This window comes from Pristiophorus japonicus, chromosome 8 (assembly GCF_044704955.1).
Source record: "Pristiophorus japonicus isolate sPriJap1 chromosome 8, sPriJap1.hap1, whole genome shotgun sequence".
In the NCBI taxonomy this organism is placed as follows: Eukaryota; Metazoa; Chordata; class Chondrichthyes; family Pristiophoridae; genus Pristiophorus; species Pristiophorus japonicus.
In genome coordinates, this window is record NC_091984.1 from 44,434,593 (window position 1) to 44,455,936 (window position 21,344).

A 21,344-nucleotide genomic window follows, 5' to 3' on the forward strand; every position below is an offset into this window, starting at 1 on the left:
GTGGATGATCCATCTCAGCCTCCTCCAGAGGCCTCCAACATCACAGAAGTCAGTCTTCAGCCAATTCGATTCACACCATGTGATATCAAGAAACGGCTGAGCACACTGGATACAGCAAAGGCTATGGGCCCCGACAACATCCCGGCTGTCGTGCTGAAGACTTGTGCTTCAGAACTAGTGGCATCTCTAGCCAAGCTGTTCCAGTACAACTACAACACTGGCATCTATCCGACAATGTGGAAACCTGCCCAAGTATGTCCAGTCCACGAAAAGCAGGTGGATCCAATCCAGCCCATTACTGCTCCATCAGTCTACTTTCAATCATCAGCAAAGTGATGGAAGGTGTTGTTAACAGTGCTATTAAGCTGCACTTACTCACCAATAACCTGCTCACCGATGCTCAATTTAGGTTCGTCAGGACCACTTGGCTCCAGACCTCATTACAGCCTTGGTCCAAATATGGACAAAAGAGCTGAATTCCAGGTGAGGTGAGAGTAACTGCCTTCGACATTAAGGCAACATTTGACTGAGTGTGGCACCAAGGAGCCCTAGTAAAATTGAAGTCAATGGGAGTCAGGGGGACAACTCTTCATTGGCTGGAGTCATACCTAGCACAAAGGAAGATGGTTGTGGTTGTTGGAGGTCAATCATCTCAGCCCCGGGACATCACTGCAGGAATTCCCCAGGGCAGCGTCCTAGGCCCAACCATCTTCAGCTGCTTCATCAATGACGTTCCCTCCATCATAAGGTCAAAAGTGGGGATGTTGGCTGATGACTGCATGGTGTTAAGTTCCATTCACAACTCCTCAGATAATGAAGCAGTCCATGCTTGCATACAGCAAAGACCTGGACGGCATTCAGGCTTGAACTCATAAGCGGCAAGTAACATTCGCGCCACACAAGTGCCAGGCAATGACTATCTTCAACACGCGAGAGTCTAACCACCGCCCTTGACATTCAACAGCATTACCATCGCCGAATCTCCCACCATCAACATCCTGGGGTTCACCATTGACCAGAAACTTAACTGAACCAGCCACATAAATAATGTGGCTACAAGAGTAGGTCAGAGGCTAGCTTTTCTGTGGCACGTGTCTCACCTCCTAACTCCCCATAGCCTTTCCACCATCAACAAGTCACAAATCAGGAGTGTGATGGAATACTCTCCACTTGCCTGGATAAGTGCAGCTCTAACAACACTCAAGGAGCTTGTCACCATCCAGGAAAAAAGCAACCCACTTGATTGGCACCCCATCCACCACCTTAAACAGTCACTCCCTCCATCACCGCTGTACCATGGCTGCAGTGTGTTCCATCTACAAGTTGCACTGCAGAAACTCGCCAGGGCTTCAACAGCACCTCCCAAACCCGCAACTTCTATCACCTAGGACAAGGGCAGCAGGTGCATAGAAACACTATCACCTCCCAGTTCCCCTCCAAGTGACACACCATCCTGACTTGGAAATAAATCACTGTTCCTTCATTGGCGCTGGGTCAAAATCCTGCAACTCCCTCGCTAACAGCACTGTGGGAGTACCTTCACCACTCGGACTGCAGCGGTTCAAGAAGGCGGTTCACCACCACCTTCTCAAGGGCAATTAGGGATGGGCAATAAATCCTGGCCTCACCAGTGACGCCCACGTCCCAGGAACAAATAAAAATAATACTTCGTAACTTTGGACTTCTATGTCAGAAGTGCTGCCTTTTGAATGAAGCGTTAAACTGAGGCCTAGTCTGCCATGGACACCAAAGATCACAGGGCACTATGTGAAGAAATGCAATGAGTTCTTCCGGTTGACAACATTCCTTCCTCAAGCAACCAATGAAAATGGGTATCATTTTACTTCAAGTAGTTTCATGCAATATGAATGTTAGATGGAATAATATGCCACTTAATATAAATGTATAAATACACATTTTATTCATCCAGCTGTACAGTGGGCAAGGCTTTAGAGTATTGACTCATAGCAAATTGATAATGACCATTTCACTGACTATATCATCCTTCTGCATTTATCCCCTCAAATTGACGGGTTTTTAAACTGTTTTTTCACCTCTCCCGGGAGTTCATAGGGTTCAGGATGGGTTAGGGAGTGCATGTATTGTAATACATAAGAAATTACAACTGTATGCAACAGGCTGGATGGAGCAGTGGGTCTTTTCCTGTCCATCATTGTTCACATGTTCATATAAAAAGAAAGGAATTCTTAATGAGCCAAAGTACATTACAAGTATGCAATCGTCAAAGTCCTACTGTGATGAGTTAGACAGAGGTCCAAAAGAAGTTTACAATAAAAATAGAAAATGCTGGAAATACTCAGCAGCTCAGGCAGCGCCTGTGGAGAGAGAAATGGAATTAGCATTTTAGGTCGATGACCTTTCATCAGAATGGCAAAATAAATTTTGCTGACTCTGATGCAGTAGATCCACTACCTGCATTGTGAGTGTATTGCCTCCCATCAGTTCTGCATTCCTGGGTTACCCTCTCCTCTACCACAGAAAGTTGTTGAGGCCAATTCACTAAATATATTCAAAAAGGAGTTAGATTAGGTCCTTACTACTAGGGGGATCAAGGGGTATGGTGAGAAAGCAGGAATGGGGTACTGAAGTTGCATGTTCAGCCATGAACTCATTGAATGGCGGTGCAGACTAGAAGGGCCGAATGGCCTACTCCTGCACCTGTGTTTCTATGTTTCCTCCTACTCTGCTGCACTAAGAAAAATCAATTAAAAGCTGCGCCCATGTTGTAAGACTGAAAACTCTATACTTTCATTCCTGTCAGCAGTGATATTTCAAAATCTTGCCCTTAATTCAACTAATTCCAGGTCTGAGTTTGAGTTCAACAATCAGTCTCATTTTATGTGACTTCCCCTTCTCTTACGCTCCACCCTGCTACATCCCCACCACCCCCAATGAGTTTCTCATAACAAGGCCTTAATAGTTTGTAACAAGCAAGATGATTGGAGCAAGACTCAGAGTTGGGATAGAAATAGTGTCCATTACAGCTTTCTACTGGTTTGATGCATCACTACTTTTCATCAAAATTAACACAGAGAGCAAAAACACTGGAGCAATTCAGTAGAGAGGGATGGAAGTACAAGAAATTTATAGAAGTAATATGACTGCTTCTGAACACAATTTGCAAAGCAGAGTACTAGAGCTCTGTTATTAGAAGTTATATTAGAATTAATGTTTTCTCGATTAGCAGTCAACTATCACCAGTTAGTAATATAGATGTCAGTGAATACATTATATTCCCATAGAATCATAGAATTAGATAGCACAGAAGGAGGCCATTTAGCCCAAGAGCTATTCAATTAGTTCCATTCCCTACTCTTTTCCCATAGCCCTGCAAATGTTTGCCCTTCAAGAATTTATCCAATTCCCTTTTGAAAGTTACTATTGAATCTGCTCCCACCGCCCCTTCCGGCAGTGCATTCCAGATCAGAACAACTTGCTGTGTAAATATTTTTTCCACATCTTGCCAGTGGTTCTTTTGCCAATTACCTTAAATCTGTGTCCTCTTGTTGCAGACCCTTCTGCCACTGGAAACACTTTTTCCTTACTTACTCTATCAAAACCTTTCATTATTTTGAACACCTCTATTAAATCTCCCCTTAACCTTCTCTGTTCTAAGGAAAACAATCACAGCTTCTCCAGTCTCTCCACGTGGCTGAAGTCCTGCAGTCCTGATACCATTCTAGTAAATCTCTTCTGCACCCTCTCTAAGGCCTTGGCATACTTTCTCGAGTGTGATGCCCAGAATTGGATACAATATTCTAAAAGAGCCTAACCAGTGATTTATAAAGGTTTAGTATAACTTTCTTGTACTCTATGCTCCTGTTTATAAAGCCTAGGATCCCATATGCTTTTTAACCACCACTGGCAACGAGATAGATATCGAACCCAACCGCAATGATGCAGACAACAATGGGCATCCTGGAGAAATTTTCGGAGGGAGATGATTGGGAAACCTTCGTGGAGCGACTCGGCCAATACATCATGGCCAACGAGCTGGAAGGAGAAGTGAACGCTGCCAAACGAAGGGCGATTCTCCTCACCGTCTGCGGGGCACCAACGTATGGCCTCATGAAAAATCTGCTTGCTCCAGCGAAACCCAGAGAGAAATAGTATGATAATTTGTGCACACTGGTCCGGGAGCATCTTAACCCGAAGGAAAGCGTTCTGATGGCGAGGTACCGGTTCTACACGTGCAAGAGGTCTGAAGGCCAGGAAGTGGCGAGCTATGTCGCCGAGCTAAGACGCCTTGCAGGACATTGCGAATTTGAAGGATATTTGGAGCAATGCTCAGGGACTTCTTTGTACTTGGCATTGGCCATGAAGTAATATTTCGCAAACTTTTGACTGTAGAGACCCCAACCTTGAGTAAGGCCATAGCGATAGCCCAGGTGTTCATCATCACCAGTGACAATACCAAGCAAATCTTGGTATGGTCACTGGTGCTGCTACAAGTACTGTGAACAAAGTAATGTTGTTTTCGAATCGTAACATACAGGGCAGACCTCACAGATGTATCAGAGTCCACCATCAAGGGTGATGAATGCTAGGCCATTAAAACCTTATTGGCGCTGCGGGGGTGATCATCATTTCCATTCATGCCGCTTCAAAGGATACGTTTGCAAGGGCTGTGGAACAATGGGACACCTCCAACGTATGTGCAGGCGAGCTGCAAACCCTGCTAAGCCTGCAAACCACCACATTGCAGAGGAGGACAGATCCACGGCGGATCACGACGAACCAGAGTCTCAGGCCGAGGAGGCAGAGGTATATGGGGTGCACACATTTACCACAAAGTGTCCCCCGATAATGCTAATGGTGGAATTAAATGGACTCCTGGTGTCAATGGAGCTGGACACAGGCATGTGCCAGTCCATTATGAACAAAAAGACTTGAGATAAATTATGGTGCAGCAAGACCTTAAGGCCAGTCCTGACTCCCATTCGCACAAAACTGAGAACTTGCACAAAGGAACTGATTCCCGTAATTGGCAGTGCTACTGTAAAGGTCTCCTACGATGGAGCAGTGCACAAGTTACCATTCTGGGTGGTACCGGGCGATGGCCCCATGCTGCTCAGCAGGAGCTTGCTGAGGAAGATACACGGGAGCTGGGACGACTTCCGAGCGCTCTTGCCCGTCGACGACACTTCGTGTGCCCAGGCCCTAAACACGTGCCCCTGGCTGTTCAAACCAGGCATCAGGAAGTTCCAAGGAGCAAAAGTGCAGATCCACCCAATTCCGGGAGCGCGACCCATCCATCACAAGGCGAGAGCAGTACCGTACATGATGAGAGAGGGTGGAGATCGAGCTGGACCGGCTGCAACGAGAGGACATCATTTTGCCGATCGAATTTAATGAGTGGGCCGGTCCGATTGTTCCAGTCCTCAAGGAAGACAGCACCATCCGAATCTGTGGTGATTACAGAGTAACTATAAATCGTTTATCCCTGCACCACTACCAAAGACAGACGACCTTTTTGCAACGCTGGTGGGAGGAAAGACATTCACGAAGCTAGACTTGACCTCGGCCTACATGACGCAGGAGCTGGAGGAATCATCAAAAGGCCTCATCTGCATCAACACACATAAGGGTCTCTTCAACACACACAAGGGTCTCTTCATTTACAACAGATGCCCGTTCGCGATTCGATCAGCCGCGGCGATATTCCAGAGAAACATGGAAAGCTTACTGAAGTCGATCCCGCGCACCGTGGTCTTCCAGGACGACATCTTGGTTACAGGTCGGGACACAGTCGAACATCTGCACAACCTGGAGGAGGTTCTTAGTTGGCTTAATCGCGTAGGATTCAGGTTAAAATGCTGGAAGTGCATTTTCCTGGCGTCTGAAATGGAGTTCCAGGGGAGAAGAATCGCGGCAGACGGCATCAGCCCACCGATTCGAAGACAGAGACAATCGAGAATGCACTGAGGCCACAGAACGTGGCAGAGCTGCGGTCGTTTCTAGGACTCCTGAGCTACTTTGGTAACTTCTTCCCGGGTCTCAGCACACTGTTAGAAACACTGCACGCCTTACTGCGTAAAAGAGATGGATGGGTATGGGGTAAAAGCCAAGAACAGGCCTTTGTAAAAGCTAGAAAACTGTTATGCTCAAACAAATTGCTTGTGTTGTATGATCCATGTAAGCCTTTGGTACTAGCATGTGATGCATCGTCATACGGTGTCAGGTGTGTATTGCAACAAGCTAATGAATCTGGGAAATTGCAACCAGTTGCTTATGCATCCAGAAGTCTATCTAAGACTGAGAGGGCCTACAGCATGATTGAAAAAGAAGCATTAGCGTGTGTTTATGGGGTAAAGAAAATGCATCAATATCTATTTGGGCTCAAATTTGAATTGGAAACTGACCATAAGCCACTGATATCCCTCTTTTCTGAAAGGGGATAAATACGCATCCAGAGATGGGCGCTCATGTTGTCCGCATACTACGCCATCCGCCACAGGCCAGGCACAGAAAACTGTGCCGACATTCTCAGTAGAGACTGCCATTGCCCACCACGGGGGTGGAAATGGCACAGTCCACAGATTTAGTTATGGTAATGGAAGCATTCGAGAGTGAGCAATCACCTGTTACCGCCCGACAGATTAGAACCTGGACGAGCCAGGACCCCTTACTGTCCTTAGTAAAAAAAAACTGTGTACTTTACAGGAGCTGGTTCAGTGTCCCATTAGAAATGCAGAAAGAAATAAAGCTGTACCAGCTGCGCAAAGATGAAATATCTATACAGGCAGACTGCCTTCTGTGGGGTAATCGGGTATTGGTACCAAAAAAGGGCAGGGATACTTTCATTAGTGATCTCCACAGTACCCACCCAGGCATTTCAATGATGAAAGCAATAGCCAGATCCCATGTGGTGGCCCAGTATCGATGCGAGAGTCCTGTATGCACAACTGTAACACATGTTCACAGTTAAGCAATGTACCCAGGGAGTTTATGGTCTTGGCCCTCCAAACCATAGTCTAGGGTCCATGTTGACTATGCAGGCCCATTCTTGGGAAAAATGTTCCTAGTGGTTGTAGATGTGTACTCCAAATAGATTGAATGCGAGATAATGTCGGCAAGCACTTCCGCCGCCACCACTGAAAGCCTGCGGGCCATGTTTGTCACGCACGGCCTGCCTGATGTCCTTGTGAGTGATAACGGGCCATGTTTCACCAGTGCCGAGTTCAAAGAGTTCATGACCCGCAATGGGATCAAACATGTCACATCTGCCCCGTTCAAACACGCATTCAATGGTCAGGCAGAGAGAGCAGTGCAAACAATCAAGCAGAGCTTGAAGAGGGTAACTGAAGGCTCACTGCAGACTCGCCTATTCAGAGTCCTGCTTTATTACCGCACAAGATCCCACTTGCTCACTGGGATTCCACCCGCTGAACTGCTCATGAAAAGGGCACTTAAGACAAGGCTCTCGTTAGTCCACGCTGATCTACACGAACAGGTAGAGAAAAGGCAGCTTCAACAAAGTACATATTATGATAGCGCAAATGTGTTACACGAAATTGAGATTAATGATCCTGTATTTGTGTTGAACTATGGACAAGGTCCCAAGTGGCTTTCCGGCATGGCCAAAGAGGAGAGTAGGGTGTTTCGGGTCAAACTTTCAAATGGACTCATCTACAGGAAACACTTGGACCAAACCAAACTCAGATTCACAGTCTATCCTGAGCAACCCACATTAGACCCTACCTTTTTTGACCCCCCAACACACACACCAGTGGCAACCGACACAGCAGTTGACCACGAAGCAGAACCCATCACCCACAGCAGCCCTGCAGGACTCACCACACCAGGCAGCCCAGCAAGGCCAGCTGCACAACAGCCCAGCAAGGGCCAAACAAACAACTCACCAAAACCAGCATTTGCACTGAGACAATCAGCCAAGGAAAGAAAGGCCCCAGATCGACTCACCTTGTAAAGTTACACTATTGACTTTTGGGGGGGGGGGGGTTGTTGTTATACATGTAAACCTGTAAATACCTTGTTTAACCACCAGAGGGCTCATCCACTGGAGTCCCAAGGGATCCCACAATCCCTTGGGAGCACCTGTACTTAAGGAGGCCTCCTGAAGACCTGCAATAAAAGACTACAGTCACACTTTACTTTAAGCTCACAGTATCTGGTCAAACGCTTTATTCATACACCACACACCCCACCAAGTTCCTAGCCATTCACTCCCCATCCCCCATAGATGAAGTATTGCATGTGGTTCACGTATTGTTAACAGGTTTATTGGATATGAAGTGAATAGTGACAGTGTCATGACTTCCGGATTTCATCCAGTCCAATTATGTCACTTGCCACACATGCACTGAACTTTCCTAAAAATCAACCTAGTCTAGGGGGAGAACGTGGTGCGAATGTAAATGGGGTGGGGTTGGAAAAACATGATCCGTCTTCCCATCTGGATCACATTCTCGCTCTCACCAACCTTTAGACCTGGTTCACGTTCTTTTCCCCCATCCCCACTGTGCTCTCCGTGCTCTTTACAACACTTGGCCCTTCCTTCCTGACCTTCTCTGGCACCTGAGGTTCCTGACCTTCTTTCCCGCCTTTGATCTTCTTCCCTCCAATCTCCTCTCTCGCCCCCCACCACCCCCTTCTCAATCTCCCCTCTCTCCCCCTGATCTCTCTCTTCCCCCATCACCAATGGATCCCTTGACCTTCTCTGCAGAGCCGAGGAAAGCGTAGCCCATGTGAAGGCCGTAATTGCGGCACCATTGGGTACTACGCAAGTGGGTTTCCAGTATACAGCGTGCAAGCGTAGAGGGCCCCAAAGGGGTTCATGCAAATAATCACAGCGGCCAGGATATCGATCCAGGTATCCATAAGCCAGACTACCAGGGTTTTCAGTTGATCAACAGGAAAACAGGAAGTGACCTTATTGCATCAAATGCTGGAGCTATTTAAACTCCATTCTCACTACATAGAATACGCTACATAAATTCTGCTCCAAGAAATTAATAATATTTAAATGAAAGTGCATTTCCACAAAATCCCTTTGTCTTAGTGAATTTTTTCCAGGTCACAATGTACAGACTTGGACCTGCCTACACTGTATAATACAATGTACCATTACCTGCTACTGCTCAAAGTGACAAACACCATTCCTTTGGAATGCATCCAATAGTAAGTGCCCTCATATCCAATGTAAACTAAAGTTCCCTCCTCTCGACTCCAACATGCCTTCACACCAAATTTATAAAAGCACCCTTTATTGCACCAATGTAACATTTCCAATTCCTACAGACATTCTCATGGCTCCAAAGAACAAAATTATTAATTCAGTACCAAATTGAGGACTGTGTTGTGCCCACAATAAATTAAATTGAAACTGCCCTAAGCTCATCTCATTTAGAACAATATTAGTTCAATTTAATACACTAAGGTTATGTTATTTGAACCCTCAAGTAAATTAAAAACCTTAACTCACATAACCATTATCGTCAATGTAAAATAGCACACACAGTTAGAGGATATAGCAATCAGGATTCAACTTTCAGGATTTAAAGAGTTTTGTTTTGTGGTTGATGTCATCATATTCAACTGACTTACAGCTGGCACCAAGTCACTGTTTTGCTATTTTTCACATTGGGTTTAATCCTTATTTTTTTAATGTACAAGTTAAATTCCCAGAAGGAAAATAAAGCCAGTTACTGGTTTATTAAGTTAAAAAAATACAATTTTTTTTTAGTGTATTCTGTGCAGTTTACAGAAATACATTGGCCCATAATTTGCGGTGAGATGTGGGAGGACTAGTTCCCCGACTCTACAATTGCCATAGAAGTTAAACGTGTCTCCGTAAAGGGTCCGGATATCAGTCAGGTCCTCTAGACGCAGCTCCACATCATGTTCTGTCTCTGCCACATCCACTGCTCTCTCCACCACATACTCATTTTGCAACTGGGACAGGCTACATGTTGAGTACACGATTGACCCACCAGGCTTCGTGGCAAGAATACCAGAACTGAGAAAGAAAACCAAAGAAAGGATAACCATCAACTCGCTGTCTTAAAGATAGAACAAACTCTATTGTAAGAAAGACAAGATTATAAAATCTGAGGACTTCATAGGAAATGCAGGCAGAATTAATTAGCAATGCAGCAAAGTTGCATATTGGCAAAGCAGGTTTTTAAATCTGCTCTGCCAGAGATCAATGGGAAGTGGATATATGCCCATATAATTTTCGGGAATCACCCTGGAGCATTAAGGACAGCTTGAAAAGTGGAACAGGCAATTTAACAAAATCAGAAAATACTGGGAACAGTCAGCAACTGTGGAGAGAACAGACAAGGCATTTCAGGTATGGACCCTTACTCAGAACTGGAAGATATTACAGATGAACAGCATATAGCAAGGAATAGAGCAAGAGGAAGGGAGGGTTGGAGGGGAAAAAAGACACAACCACATACACAGGAAAATTAAAAAAATAGAATGACCTGTAAAGTGCTTAAGTGGAAAACAAGAAATCATTAAATGGCAGGACTGACATTAGCACAAAAAACAGGCATTTTAACAGGGGTAGGAGGAATTCTGAGTTGGGGAGGGGGCTAAGAAGGCGACTGGGGGCATGAAGGGAGGGGGGGACGGACATGAGTGGGCATGGGGAAGAGAACATTACAGCGAATCCCAATACCTGATGTTCACAGAGGCACTTTCCATTGAGTTACTGGATAATGATCAGGAATAGAAACTCTGGCTGACATTTTTTCTTCTCCCTGGGTCAGGGGAACAGAACCCAATTGCACAGCTCCTGCACCAAGATCAGCAAACTCAGCACAGTTCAGGGATGGAACTTGAAGTGGTTTCTAATTTTCACTATTTGTGATTTCCTGCCTGCTGACCCTGTATCCAAAGCACTCCTTTCAATCCCTGTTATATAGTTGGTATGGAGCACACAGATAAAAGGGAACAATATACTTGTAACTACTGCTATATAGATTGTGTGTCTCTTCTGGCAGCCTGTTCATGATCAGTATAGACTGTAAGCTACATGCTCACCACAGCAAAGGAGCCTGTGTTTCATCTGTTCAGAATCTGAGAGGTATAGGAGCTAAAACAATGGCATACACAAAAAAATCAAAGTATTGAGCTACTGGGGAGTGGGGACAGAACAAAATAATAGAAATACTCACACCAACAACTGGGTTTGCAATAAAGGAAGCATTTGCCGCTCTCTGAGCCGTAAGCGACTGAAGATGTTGTTATCCTCCTCAAGTACCGAGTGCCTGTCAGTTGTACAGGGAACATCAACTAACACCTGCAAAGACAATTAAAATGAACAACTTTATTACAGACTGACCTTTCAGGGAAGTTGCCCGTCTCCAAAATTTCTCAAAAAATTTGGAGGGATCAAAATAAATGTTTACAAAATCAAAATACTGCGGATGCTGGAATCTGAAATAAATGCAGAAAATTCTGTAAATCTCAGCGGGTCAGGCAGCATCTGTGGAAAGAGAAACAGAGATCGTTTCAGGTCAATGACCTGACCCCAAAGGGTCTTTGACCTGAAACGTTAACTCGGTTTCTTTCTCCACAGATGCTGTCTGATAAAATAAATGTTTATAGTCCCCAAAGTTCAATTGTTCCCTGTCCAATGTACCATGGGTTAGCAGGTAGGCCGTCACTCAGGTCTTTGCAACCAGCCACTCTGAAGTGAGTGAGAATGGCCCAATGGGAACACGCGGTCTGATTTTCTTTTCATCTGGCTTCCACTTGGTCCCTCCCTATGACACCATGGATGAGTCTGGGGACTTTCCACACAGGCAATTATAAGTAGGAATTGGTTCTACCATTCTATATGGCAGCATATAAAGAAAAAAAGACTTGAATTTATACAGTGCCTTTCATGACCTCAGCATACCCCAAAGCACTCCTCAAACAATGAAGTACTTTTCAAGTGTGGACACTGTTCTAATTTGCACAGAGCAAGTTTCTACAAACAGCAATATGGTAATGACCAGATAATCTTTGGTGGGGGGGGGGGGGGGGTGGGCAGGGGAAGTGAAGCTGAGGGATAAATATTGGCCAGGACACCGGGGAGAACTTCCCTGCTCTTCAAAATAATACAATGGGACCTTTCACATCCAGCCGAGACCTGAGGGCAGACGGGACCTCAGTTTAACATCTCATTTGAAAGACAGCACCTGTGACACTGCACCACTTCCTCAGCACTGCACTGGAGTGTCAGCCTAGATTATATTCAAGGCTCCTTTAAAGCAGTGCTTCTCAAACTTTTCTCTGTGAGGGACCCCTGTAAGTACTGATGTAGTGCCAGGGCCCCCATCTTAACTTCCGAAAGACAATGCTGGTTAGTGCGATCATCAAGAAATGTCTTGTTAGTACATGCCAACAGAAATAATGTGTTAGTAAGTCAACTAGTAAGAAAAATACAGAAGCCTGAGTAAAAGGTCTCATGGACCTCCCTGGGATCACTCCGGTAGAATCCCTGGGGCCTTCAATCCTGAGTTTGAAAATGCATGCCGTGAAGTGCCAGGGAAACAGTATTTTGACACTGGCCAATGATTTCAATCCAACTGTTCCCTTCCATGGAGTACATGCCAACCCAAATGTTTTATTCCATGCATCTTTTCCACTTTGGAATGATGCATTCTCTAAAGCTGTACACTAACATTATCTGTGAAGGACACGCCTCAACAGGTTAAGTAAGTGTTGGACATTGTGAAAGTTAAAAGTTTAACAGTCGAACTACTCTGTATCTTAAAGCAAGAGGTTTTCCTGAAAGTGTCGTAAAAGGACTGCATTGTCAGACTTTCCGATATAAACAAGATGACATTGAAGTTGTGGAAATGTATTTTTTATCTAAGCTGTACCACACGGTATTTTTGTGCCCTTTTTAATATAAAACAAAATGGAGTCCTGGTCCTTCCAGGAATTTCTGCAACAAGCAGTCTGCTGGCATAAACAGCTAAACCTGGCTTGAAATGGCTGATAGCCACCAGACAGCTAGGAGGCAAGTCCTGCTGAGATAAGTACCTCCCCATGGTGCTCTCCTATTGCCTATACGACACCAGTTCCACTCCACCCCACCCTTTTCGAAGTACTCAAACCACCAGCCATTATCTCTTGTACAGACCTCATCCATTTGATGCAAAAAGATAACTGACCAGGAAACTGGACAATCCTGACAATGCAATGCAGGTAATAGCTCATTACCACACTCTCATCGAGTGATGGCCGGCTGGCCAACTAATAACCCTGACAAAAGGAAATATCTGGAAACCATGTCAGGACAAGGATGTAGTAATTAACTCTTTATCTGTATTCACTGACTGCGAGACAGAGCCAATACACAGGGAGAGGCCATAACTTGGGTTTTACTGTATAAATATCTCGTGAAATTGTACCATTTCGAAGGTGTTTACTTAGCCATTGACTGAGTGTGACCTTTCCCTTGCTAGCAAGTAAATTAAAGAAACTTCTGTCGGAGCTGAAGGTGTCTGAGTCGTTTATCGGAGGTCGAGATTTCAACAAAGTATCTGAGGAGAAGGCATTGCTTGTTTTCTGAAATGTAAAGTGCTTAAGTAAGGGAATAAGTGTTAGTGATGACATCACTCATGACTGGTTAATGTTTAGTTTTAGGGTAATAAACATGGGATGTAGGTATCCATTAGATACAGTGAAGAATTGGTCAAAGATGCTAGAGAATGTTAAGTCAGGAAGTCTTATTTAAGGAAAATGGTTCAGAGGTAAACAATTGCAAACTGTTTACATAGATAGTCTGTTTCCAGAGGATTTGAGAAATAGTTTCTTCATCTTGACATTTTCCTTTGTTGTAGTCCTATGGTGTATAAAAGGAGCATCATTTTCAACAGTTTATCAGAGTGTACTCGAAAGATACAGAAACCAAATATCCACACTCTGTACACAATTAAGACTGATCATCTTTCTGTGTATCAATAAAGTCTGTTCCCTTTACTTCACTACGAAGTCTTGTGCTTACTTGAAACATGTTGTTGTGAATCAGAGGAGAAAGGAGGCTGCTTAACAGTAGACAGTATGACTTCAATGTGGACTGGCCTTTTCTGGTCTGCACTGCTCCATATAAAAAAAAAATGATAAATCTCACCTCCATACAGTGCATGACTGGAAAAACTCATCCAAATGAAGTAAAGTTGAGCCATAGAGCCACCTGGAGCTAAACCTCTTGACCAACCAGTGGAAATCAAGTAGTCAGCTGTTAGAGTAGACACTTATGAAGTTTTAAAAAGACAGCTGGAAATTCAGTTAGAAATCTTTTAAAATAAATCAATCCTGGCTGATTTTTTTGTCCAATGCAATTGGAGTTTAAAAGGAAAAAAACAATAACACGTGTTATTTAATGACGTACTCACCCGGTCAAAGATATTCCTCTCTATTTCTCCCCAGTGCCTGCCATCAAATGACGTGATGCGTAGCCTGTCCTCTGTACAGACATTCTTTGGGACATAACTGTGAAGAATTTTACGTAACCTGTTGAGTCGAGATGAGGATATATCATTGGCAGCGAGATGTCCTGTCCCAACACAAAAGAACAAAAGCAACATTTCTTCGCACTCTTTAGCATTACAAAACAGTTCATAATATGGTATAGTCTGTAACTAACATTTTCTCCTTTTCTCATCCTATGAATTTCTAGCAATCCTCTGTAAAAGCTGGTATATAACCAGTTGTTAGCAGAAGTTGATTTTTTTTCTACCTTGGGTAGCATATCGACGTCTCTCACAGAAAAGCTAGGAATGCACCCTATAAACGTTACACCATTTTGTTGCACTGTCTTCAGGATTTTGCAATGTTGATGCTTAATAGTGTCTCCCGCTTCCCACTAAAAATAATCTGTTAACTTACGACAACATTCTGTTTGCAATAGTGCCAGTGTCTTCCCACCAGGAGCTGCACAGAGATCAAGGACTGTGTGACCTGGCCGGACACCCAGAGCGAGTACTGGGAGGAGCGATGCAGCATCCATCAGATAATATTCCAGCAGTCTTAAACCATCTGGTCTGAAATGGGACAGAATAATGGATCAGAATATATTATGACAATAGTAGAAGTTGAACAACTCCCCCTATTTGAGAAAAGGGAGGGTAGGAGAGTTCCATGTCTTCAGAAAATATCTACGCAAAGCTCTTGGGAGCTAATGGCTAATTTGAGATTAAACCTTTGCATTTATCTTCCTCTCTTTTTAAAAATCCTAGTACTGCCCTCCATTCCCTAGCATCATTATTTCTCTACTCGATTTCCCATTACTTTTTTTTTTAAATCATGTTTTAAAACATGATAAAATTTGAGCTGCGAGAGTCTGACTGAGTGATATGCTGGCACGAGTAGGTTTCTACAGACAGATGATGATTTTCAACTGAACATGAGTTTGGTACTGAGAAAGGATAGGCCAGAAATCTACAAAACCAGACAAGCAAGAGAAAATTTGTTCTAATTAATTAGTTAAATCAAAAGTAACACAGAGGAGTACATTAATATCAGGAGCACAGTTACTGGTTCACGCAGCATTTATGCGGGTGCAAGATATTGGAATTCTGCAAAGTATCCAGTAGCAGACATGCTACATCAGATAGCTGTGTCAATCAATAACAGGTCTGCTAAGGTTCAGGAAGAGCAGACTGCTTCTGGAACAGATGTGGGGAGGAAGGTTTCTGGAAGATCCTATCCAAAAGTGGGTTATCCTACAAATAGAGATAAAAAAATGAAACCGAGAAAGTAAATTGAATGACGATCCACAGGAGGAGGAGGAATCAGTACAGGAAAGCTCTGTGGGACAGGGCTTGTCCAATAGGTAAATGGTTCTGATCACCCACAAGGATGGAGGCATAGGGGAAGGTAATCATGAACAATGCCACTACACTGTGAAACAAGGGCTTATCATCAGGAGGGTGGAACTCATGTAGAGATTCTCTAATTAAGGGGATAGACAACCTGGCAAGTTGTCTCCTATGTAAAGGATTACATAGGATATATGGCACAAAAACAGGCCATTCAGCCCAACCAGTCTATGCTGGCATTTATGCTCCACTCCTCCCATCTTTCCTCATCTAAATCTATCATAATAGCCCTCTATTCCCTCATATGCTTGTCTAGCCTCCCCTTAAATGCATCAATACTATTTGCTTCAACCACTCCCTGTGGTAGTGAGTTCCACATTCTCACCACTCTCTGGGTAAAAAAGATTCTTCTGAAATCCCTATTTGATTTCTTGGTGGCTATCGTATATTGATAGTATCTATTTATGCTCTTCGCCACAAGTGGAAACATTCTCGCTGTGTCCACTCTATCAAAACCTTTCATAATTTTAAAGACCTCTATTAGGTCACCCCTCAGCCTTCTCTTTTCAAGAGAAAAGAGACCCAGCCTGTTCGTCGTTTCCTGATATGTATACCCTCTCAATTCTGGTATCATTCTTGTAAATCTTTCCTGCACCCTCTCCAGTGCCTCTATATCCTTTTTATAATACGGCGACCAGAACTGCGCGGAGGTTTAGCATAACTTCCCCACTTATCATGGGTTATAATTGGGTCGATCTGAAAAGAAAAAAAACAACCAGAAATTATGGTTCACATGGGAACCAATGACATTGCAACGAGTGGAATAGATTTCTTGTCGAGAACTTGAGGAGTACCCCATCAATTCCACATTATGACCGAGCACAAAACGGTGGGTTGGAAGGGTCCTCATGATTTTCCCTACTTCGTATCCTGTAGGGAAGTAGCTGGCTTCAACTCGACATGGTCCCATTACCAGAGCTGAAGTCAGTGCTTCAGAGTGAATACACAGTTGTCTCGTTCAACAGTCGAGGTTTACAACAAGCCGCGGAAAGTACCTTGCAGGTTTAAAGCGTGTAGTGTCTCCCCTGGGAAAGGTGAAGCACTTGAGGTTGGGGCTGATGAGCAGAGATTGCTTCATTTCCAGGTTGGAAGCCGATTCTTGGGCCGGGTCGCCGCTGAGCACCGAGGGCTCGGGACCAGACTCGGGAGTTTGCAGATTGGGGGCCAAATCATGGATCGCGCCCGGCTCAGGGCCGCTGTTTGACTTCCCGCCCGGCCCCGGCTTCGGGACTTGCCCTCGCCTCCCGGCCTCGTACACAAAGTCTTGGGCCTGCTGCGCCTGCAGCTGCTCCAGCGCTCTCTCCGTCTCCCCGAAGCCGTTGAGCAGCGCACCGTATTTCTGCTCGCAGAGTAAACTGAGGCGGACGGAGGGCCAGAGGCGGCCGAGGTGCGGGTCGCAGCTCATGTCCAGGCTTTGCAGGGCCAGCTGGGTGCTCGGGACCCTGGGCCGGGTCGAAGCCTGGGGGTGGGAAAGCAGAGGGTGCGGGTTATTGATGCCAATTCACGGTGTTCGCACCGAGCCCGCGCACTCGGCCTCTCCCTCCCCGACTCACCCATTTCCTCTTGTAAATGCTCCGCCGGAGGAGAAGCCGCTGCCACTCGCCCAGCCTCTCGGCCAAAGTCTTAAGGCGACACCTCGAGCCGCCCAACGCCGCCATGCCCACCGCTCACCCCGGCCCCGCCAGAAATCCGGCCTGGCCTCCCGTAACCTGAGGCGCTGCAATGACTGCAGTCAAACCGGGGCTTTGTAATTGCAAGTGTGAAGCAAGGGCTGCATTCGTTTCTCTCTCTCTCTCTCTCTCCACAGATGCTGAGTGTTCCCAATATTTTCTGTTTTCCTTTCAGATTTCCAGCATTCGCGGTCCTCTGTGAAAGCTGTGAAATCAGTTGTTAGCAAAAGTTGATTTTTGATTTTTATGTAGCTGGTTTTAATCCGAAATCTTAAGAATCGTTACAATATGTGCCGTTAGAAATATAAAAAAGGAAAAAGGCTTCAAATGCACAGCAATTCAGTCAGCATTTGTAAAGAGGAAAAACATAGTCTGTCTCTCTATATCAGGTTCCACATGTCCAGTGATAACACCCAGCACTACCTCACCACTAATCTCTCAACCCCTATACTGCTTGTCTGTCTCCGTACTGCTTGTCCAACGTCTGTCCTAGATGAGCCGAAATATCCTCCAATTAAACACTGCCAAGACAGAAGTCATTGTCTCCAACCTCCGCCATGAACTCCATCTCCTCGTCATTGGTTCCACCTCCCTCCCAACACTACTGTTTCGGGTTGAATAAGACTTCGCAACGGCGGCATCCTATTTGACCCTGAGCTGGGCTTCCAACCACATATCCTCTCCAGTATAAAGCATGCCTACTTACACTTCCGTAACATTGCTCGTTTCCGCACCTGCCTCAACCCATCTACTGTTAAAACCCTCATCCATGCTTTTGTTACCTCCAGACTTGAGTATTCCAATGCTCTGGATGAGCCTCCCATTTTTCATCCTCCTTAAACTTGAGCTCATCCAAATCTCTACTGCTTGTTTCCTAACTTGCGCCAGGTTGCATTCGCCCATCGTCCCTGTGCTCGCCGGCCTACATTGACTCCCAGTCCAACACCTCAATTAAAAAATTCTCATCCATATGTTTGAATCTCTCCATGGATTTGTGCCTCTATATCTCTGTAACCTCTACATCTCTCTAACCTCCTCCAGCTGTACAACCCTCCAAGAACTCTGGGTTCCTCTAACTCTGGGCTCTTCTGCATCCCCCACTTCCTTTGCCCCAAAACTGTAGGCAATTCTTTCAGCCATCTAGACCCTAAACTCTGGAATGCCCTCCTTAAATCTCTCTTCCTCTCCCCCCCTCTTTTAAGATGCTCCTTTAAAATCTACCTCTTTGACCAAGTTTTTTGTCACTTGTCCTAATATCCCCTTCTTTGGCTTGGTGTCAATTTTTGTCTGATTACAGTCCTGTGATGCACGTTGGGATGCTATACTGTGCTAAAGGTTCTATATAAGTGCATGTTGTTGTTGGGCAGAACCATAGCTGGAGTCTTTTTGAAATGCCTTTACTTTTGTGTTATCCTCTAACATATATGTTCCTGTGCCAGTTAACAATAAATGCATTAGTGTTAAATTTTTTGGTAAATAACCATGCTTATAAAAGTTTCCAACATGTGCAATATTAGAGTTTTATAATTGTTTCTTAATTTTTTTTCTGATACACCACCCTCATGTTTTAACATCTCATCTTTAGTGGCTCACTGTATGTGTCTATGTACTTAAGGGAAAGGCCCTTATTTTAAGAATCATCTATCTGGCTACCTAGAAGCTTATAGTCTGCAGGGCTGTAGTGATACCCGACCTCCTGTATGGCTCAGAGACGTGGACCATATACAGCAGACACCTCAAATCGCTGGGAAAATACCACCAACGATGTCTCCGCAAGATCCTGCAAATTCCCTGGGAGGATAGACGCACCAATGTTAGTGTTCTCGATGAGGCCAACATCCCCAGCATCGAAGCACTGACTACACTCAGTTGGGTGAGTCACATTGTCTGCATGCCCGACACAAGACTCCCAAAGTAAGCGCTCTACTCAGAACTCCTACACGGCAAGCGAGCCCCAGGTGGGCAGAGGAAACATTTCAAGGACATCCTCAAAAACCTCTGATAAAGTGCAACATCCCCACCGACACCTGGGAGTCCCTGGCCAAAGACGGCCCTAAGTGGGGGAAGAGCATCTGGAAGGGCGCTGAGCACCTTGAGTCTCGTCACCGAGAGCATGCAGAAAACAAGCGCAGGCAGTGGAAGGAGCGTGCAGCAAACCAGACTCCCCACCCACCCTTTCCTTTAACGATTGTCTGTCCCACATGTGACAGGGACAGTAATTCTCCTATTCACCTGAGAACTCACTTTTAGAGTGGAAGCAAGTCATCCTCAATTTTGAGGGACTGCCTATGATGATGTCAGCTGTGGCTCAGTGGGTAGCAATCTTGCCTCTGAGTCAGAAGGTTGTGAAATCAAGTTCCACTCCACAAAAAATCTAAGTTGACACTCCAGTGTAGTGCTGAGGGAGAACTGCACTGTCAAGAGGTACCATCTTTCGGATGAGACGTAGGTGGATGTAAACATCCCATAGCACATGTCCTGGCCGATATTTATCCCTCAATCAACTAACAAAAAACATTATCTGGTCATTATCACATTGCTGTTTGTGGGAGCTTGCTTGTGTGCAAATTGGCTGCTATGCTTCCCACATTACAACAGGGACTACACTCCAAAAGTACTTCATTAGCTGTAAACGCTTTGAGACGTCCGGTGGTCGTGAAAAGTGTGATATGAATCCAAGTCTTTCTTTTCTATATTTTAAAAACTGGCTATCAACACTCCAGATATCACAAACTATCTAAAGAACTTGCATTTATATAGTGCCTTTCATGATGTCCCAAAGCTTTTTACAGCCAAAGAAGTGCTTTTGAAGTGTAGTCATTGTTGCATTGAAAGAGAAATGGAGCAGCCAATTTGCAAACAGCACGGTCTTACAAACAGCAATGAGATAAAAGTTTTTTTAATGATGTTGGTCAAGGGATAAATATTGGCCAGGACACCAGGGAGAATACCCCCGCTCTTTGAAAAGTGTCATGGGATCATTTACATTCACTTAGCAATTCCGAGAGGGGCTCAATTTGATGTCATATTTGACCCTGAAATGAACTTTCGGCCACATATCCACAGCATAATTAAAACTGCCTATTTCCACCTCTTATAACATTGCCCGTCTCCACTCCTGCCTAAGCTCATCTGCAGCTGAAGCCCTCATCCACACCTTTGTTATCTCTAGACTCGACTACTCCAACGCACTCTGGCTGGCCTCCCACATTCTACCCTACATAAACTTGTCATCCTAACTCACACCAAGTCCCGCTCACACAGCTTCCGGCTAAGCAACACCTCGATTTCAAAATTCTTATCCTTGTTTACAAATCCCTCCATAGCCTCATCCCTCCCCATCTATGTAATCTCCTCCAGCGCCACCCCACCTCCCCGAGATAGCTGCGCTCAAGTTCTGCCCTCTTGAACATCCCTCATTATAACTGCTCAACCATCGGTGGTTGTGCCTTCAGCCGCCTAGGCCCTAAGCTCTGGAACTCCCTCCCTAAACCTCTCCACCTCTGTACATCTATTTCCCTCCTTTAAGACCTTCCTTAAAGCCTACATCTTTAATAAGCTTTTGGTCATCTGCCGTAATTTATGTGGCTCGGTGTCAAAAATTATTTGTTTTGTCTTATAATACTCCTGTGAAGCACCTTAATACATTTTACTATGTTAAAGGTGCTATATAAATACAAGTTGTTGTTGTCTCATCCAAAACATGGCACCTGATCAGTGCAGTACTGAGTGTACTCTGGATTGGGGCTCAAACCCATGACCTTATGACTCGGAAGCAAGAGTGCTACCTCTGAGTCAAGGC

General features: G+C 44.9%; 1 protein-coding gene across 1 annotated transcript; it reads right to left on the minus strand.

Annotated features, from left to right (window-relative positions):
• Positions 1–9,231: 9,231 nt before the first annotated feature.
• On the minus strand, positions 9,232–17,956 carry nsun4 (NOP2/Sun RNA methyltransferase 4). The gene is made up of 6 exons (XM_070886719.1): positions 17,426–17,956; positions 16,868–17,331; positions 14,881–15,035; positions 14,388–14,548; positions 11,169–11,293; positions 9,232–10,000 (listed from the first exon to the last, which is right to left on the minus strand). The coding sequence occupies exons 1-6, from the start codon at positions 17,528–17,530 to the stop codon at positions 9,724–9,726; spliced, it is 1,287 nt and encodes a 428-aa protein (XP_070742820.1). The 5' UTR covers positions 17,531–17,956; the 3' UTR covers positions 9,232–9,723.
• Between the last annotated feature and the right edge of the window lie 3,388 nt (positions 17,957–21,344).

What these genes read in the sequence shown, in the direction of transcription:
- nsun4 (XM_070886719.1), bottom strand. Translation starts at nt 17,530, where the DNA reads ATGGCGGCGTTGGGCGGCTCGAGGTGTCGCCTTAAGACTTTGGCCGAG. An exon ending in GCATTTACAAGAGGAAATGG is followed by an intron (nt 17,332 to 17,425) that starts GTGAGTCGGGGA and finishes TCCCACCCCCAG; the next exon opens with GCTTCGACCCGGCCCAGGGT. An exon ending in ACACGCTTTAAACCTGCAAG is followed by an intron (nt 15,036 to 16,867) that starts GTACTTTCCGCG and finishes GTCCCATTTCAG; the next exon opens with ACCAGATGGTTTAAGACTGC.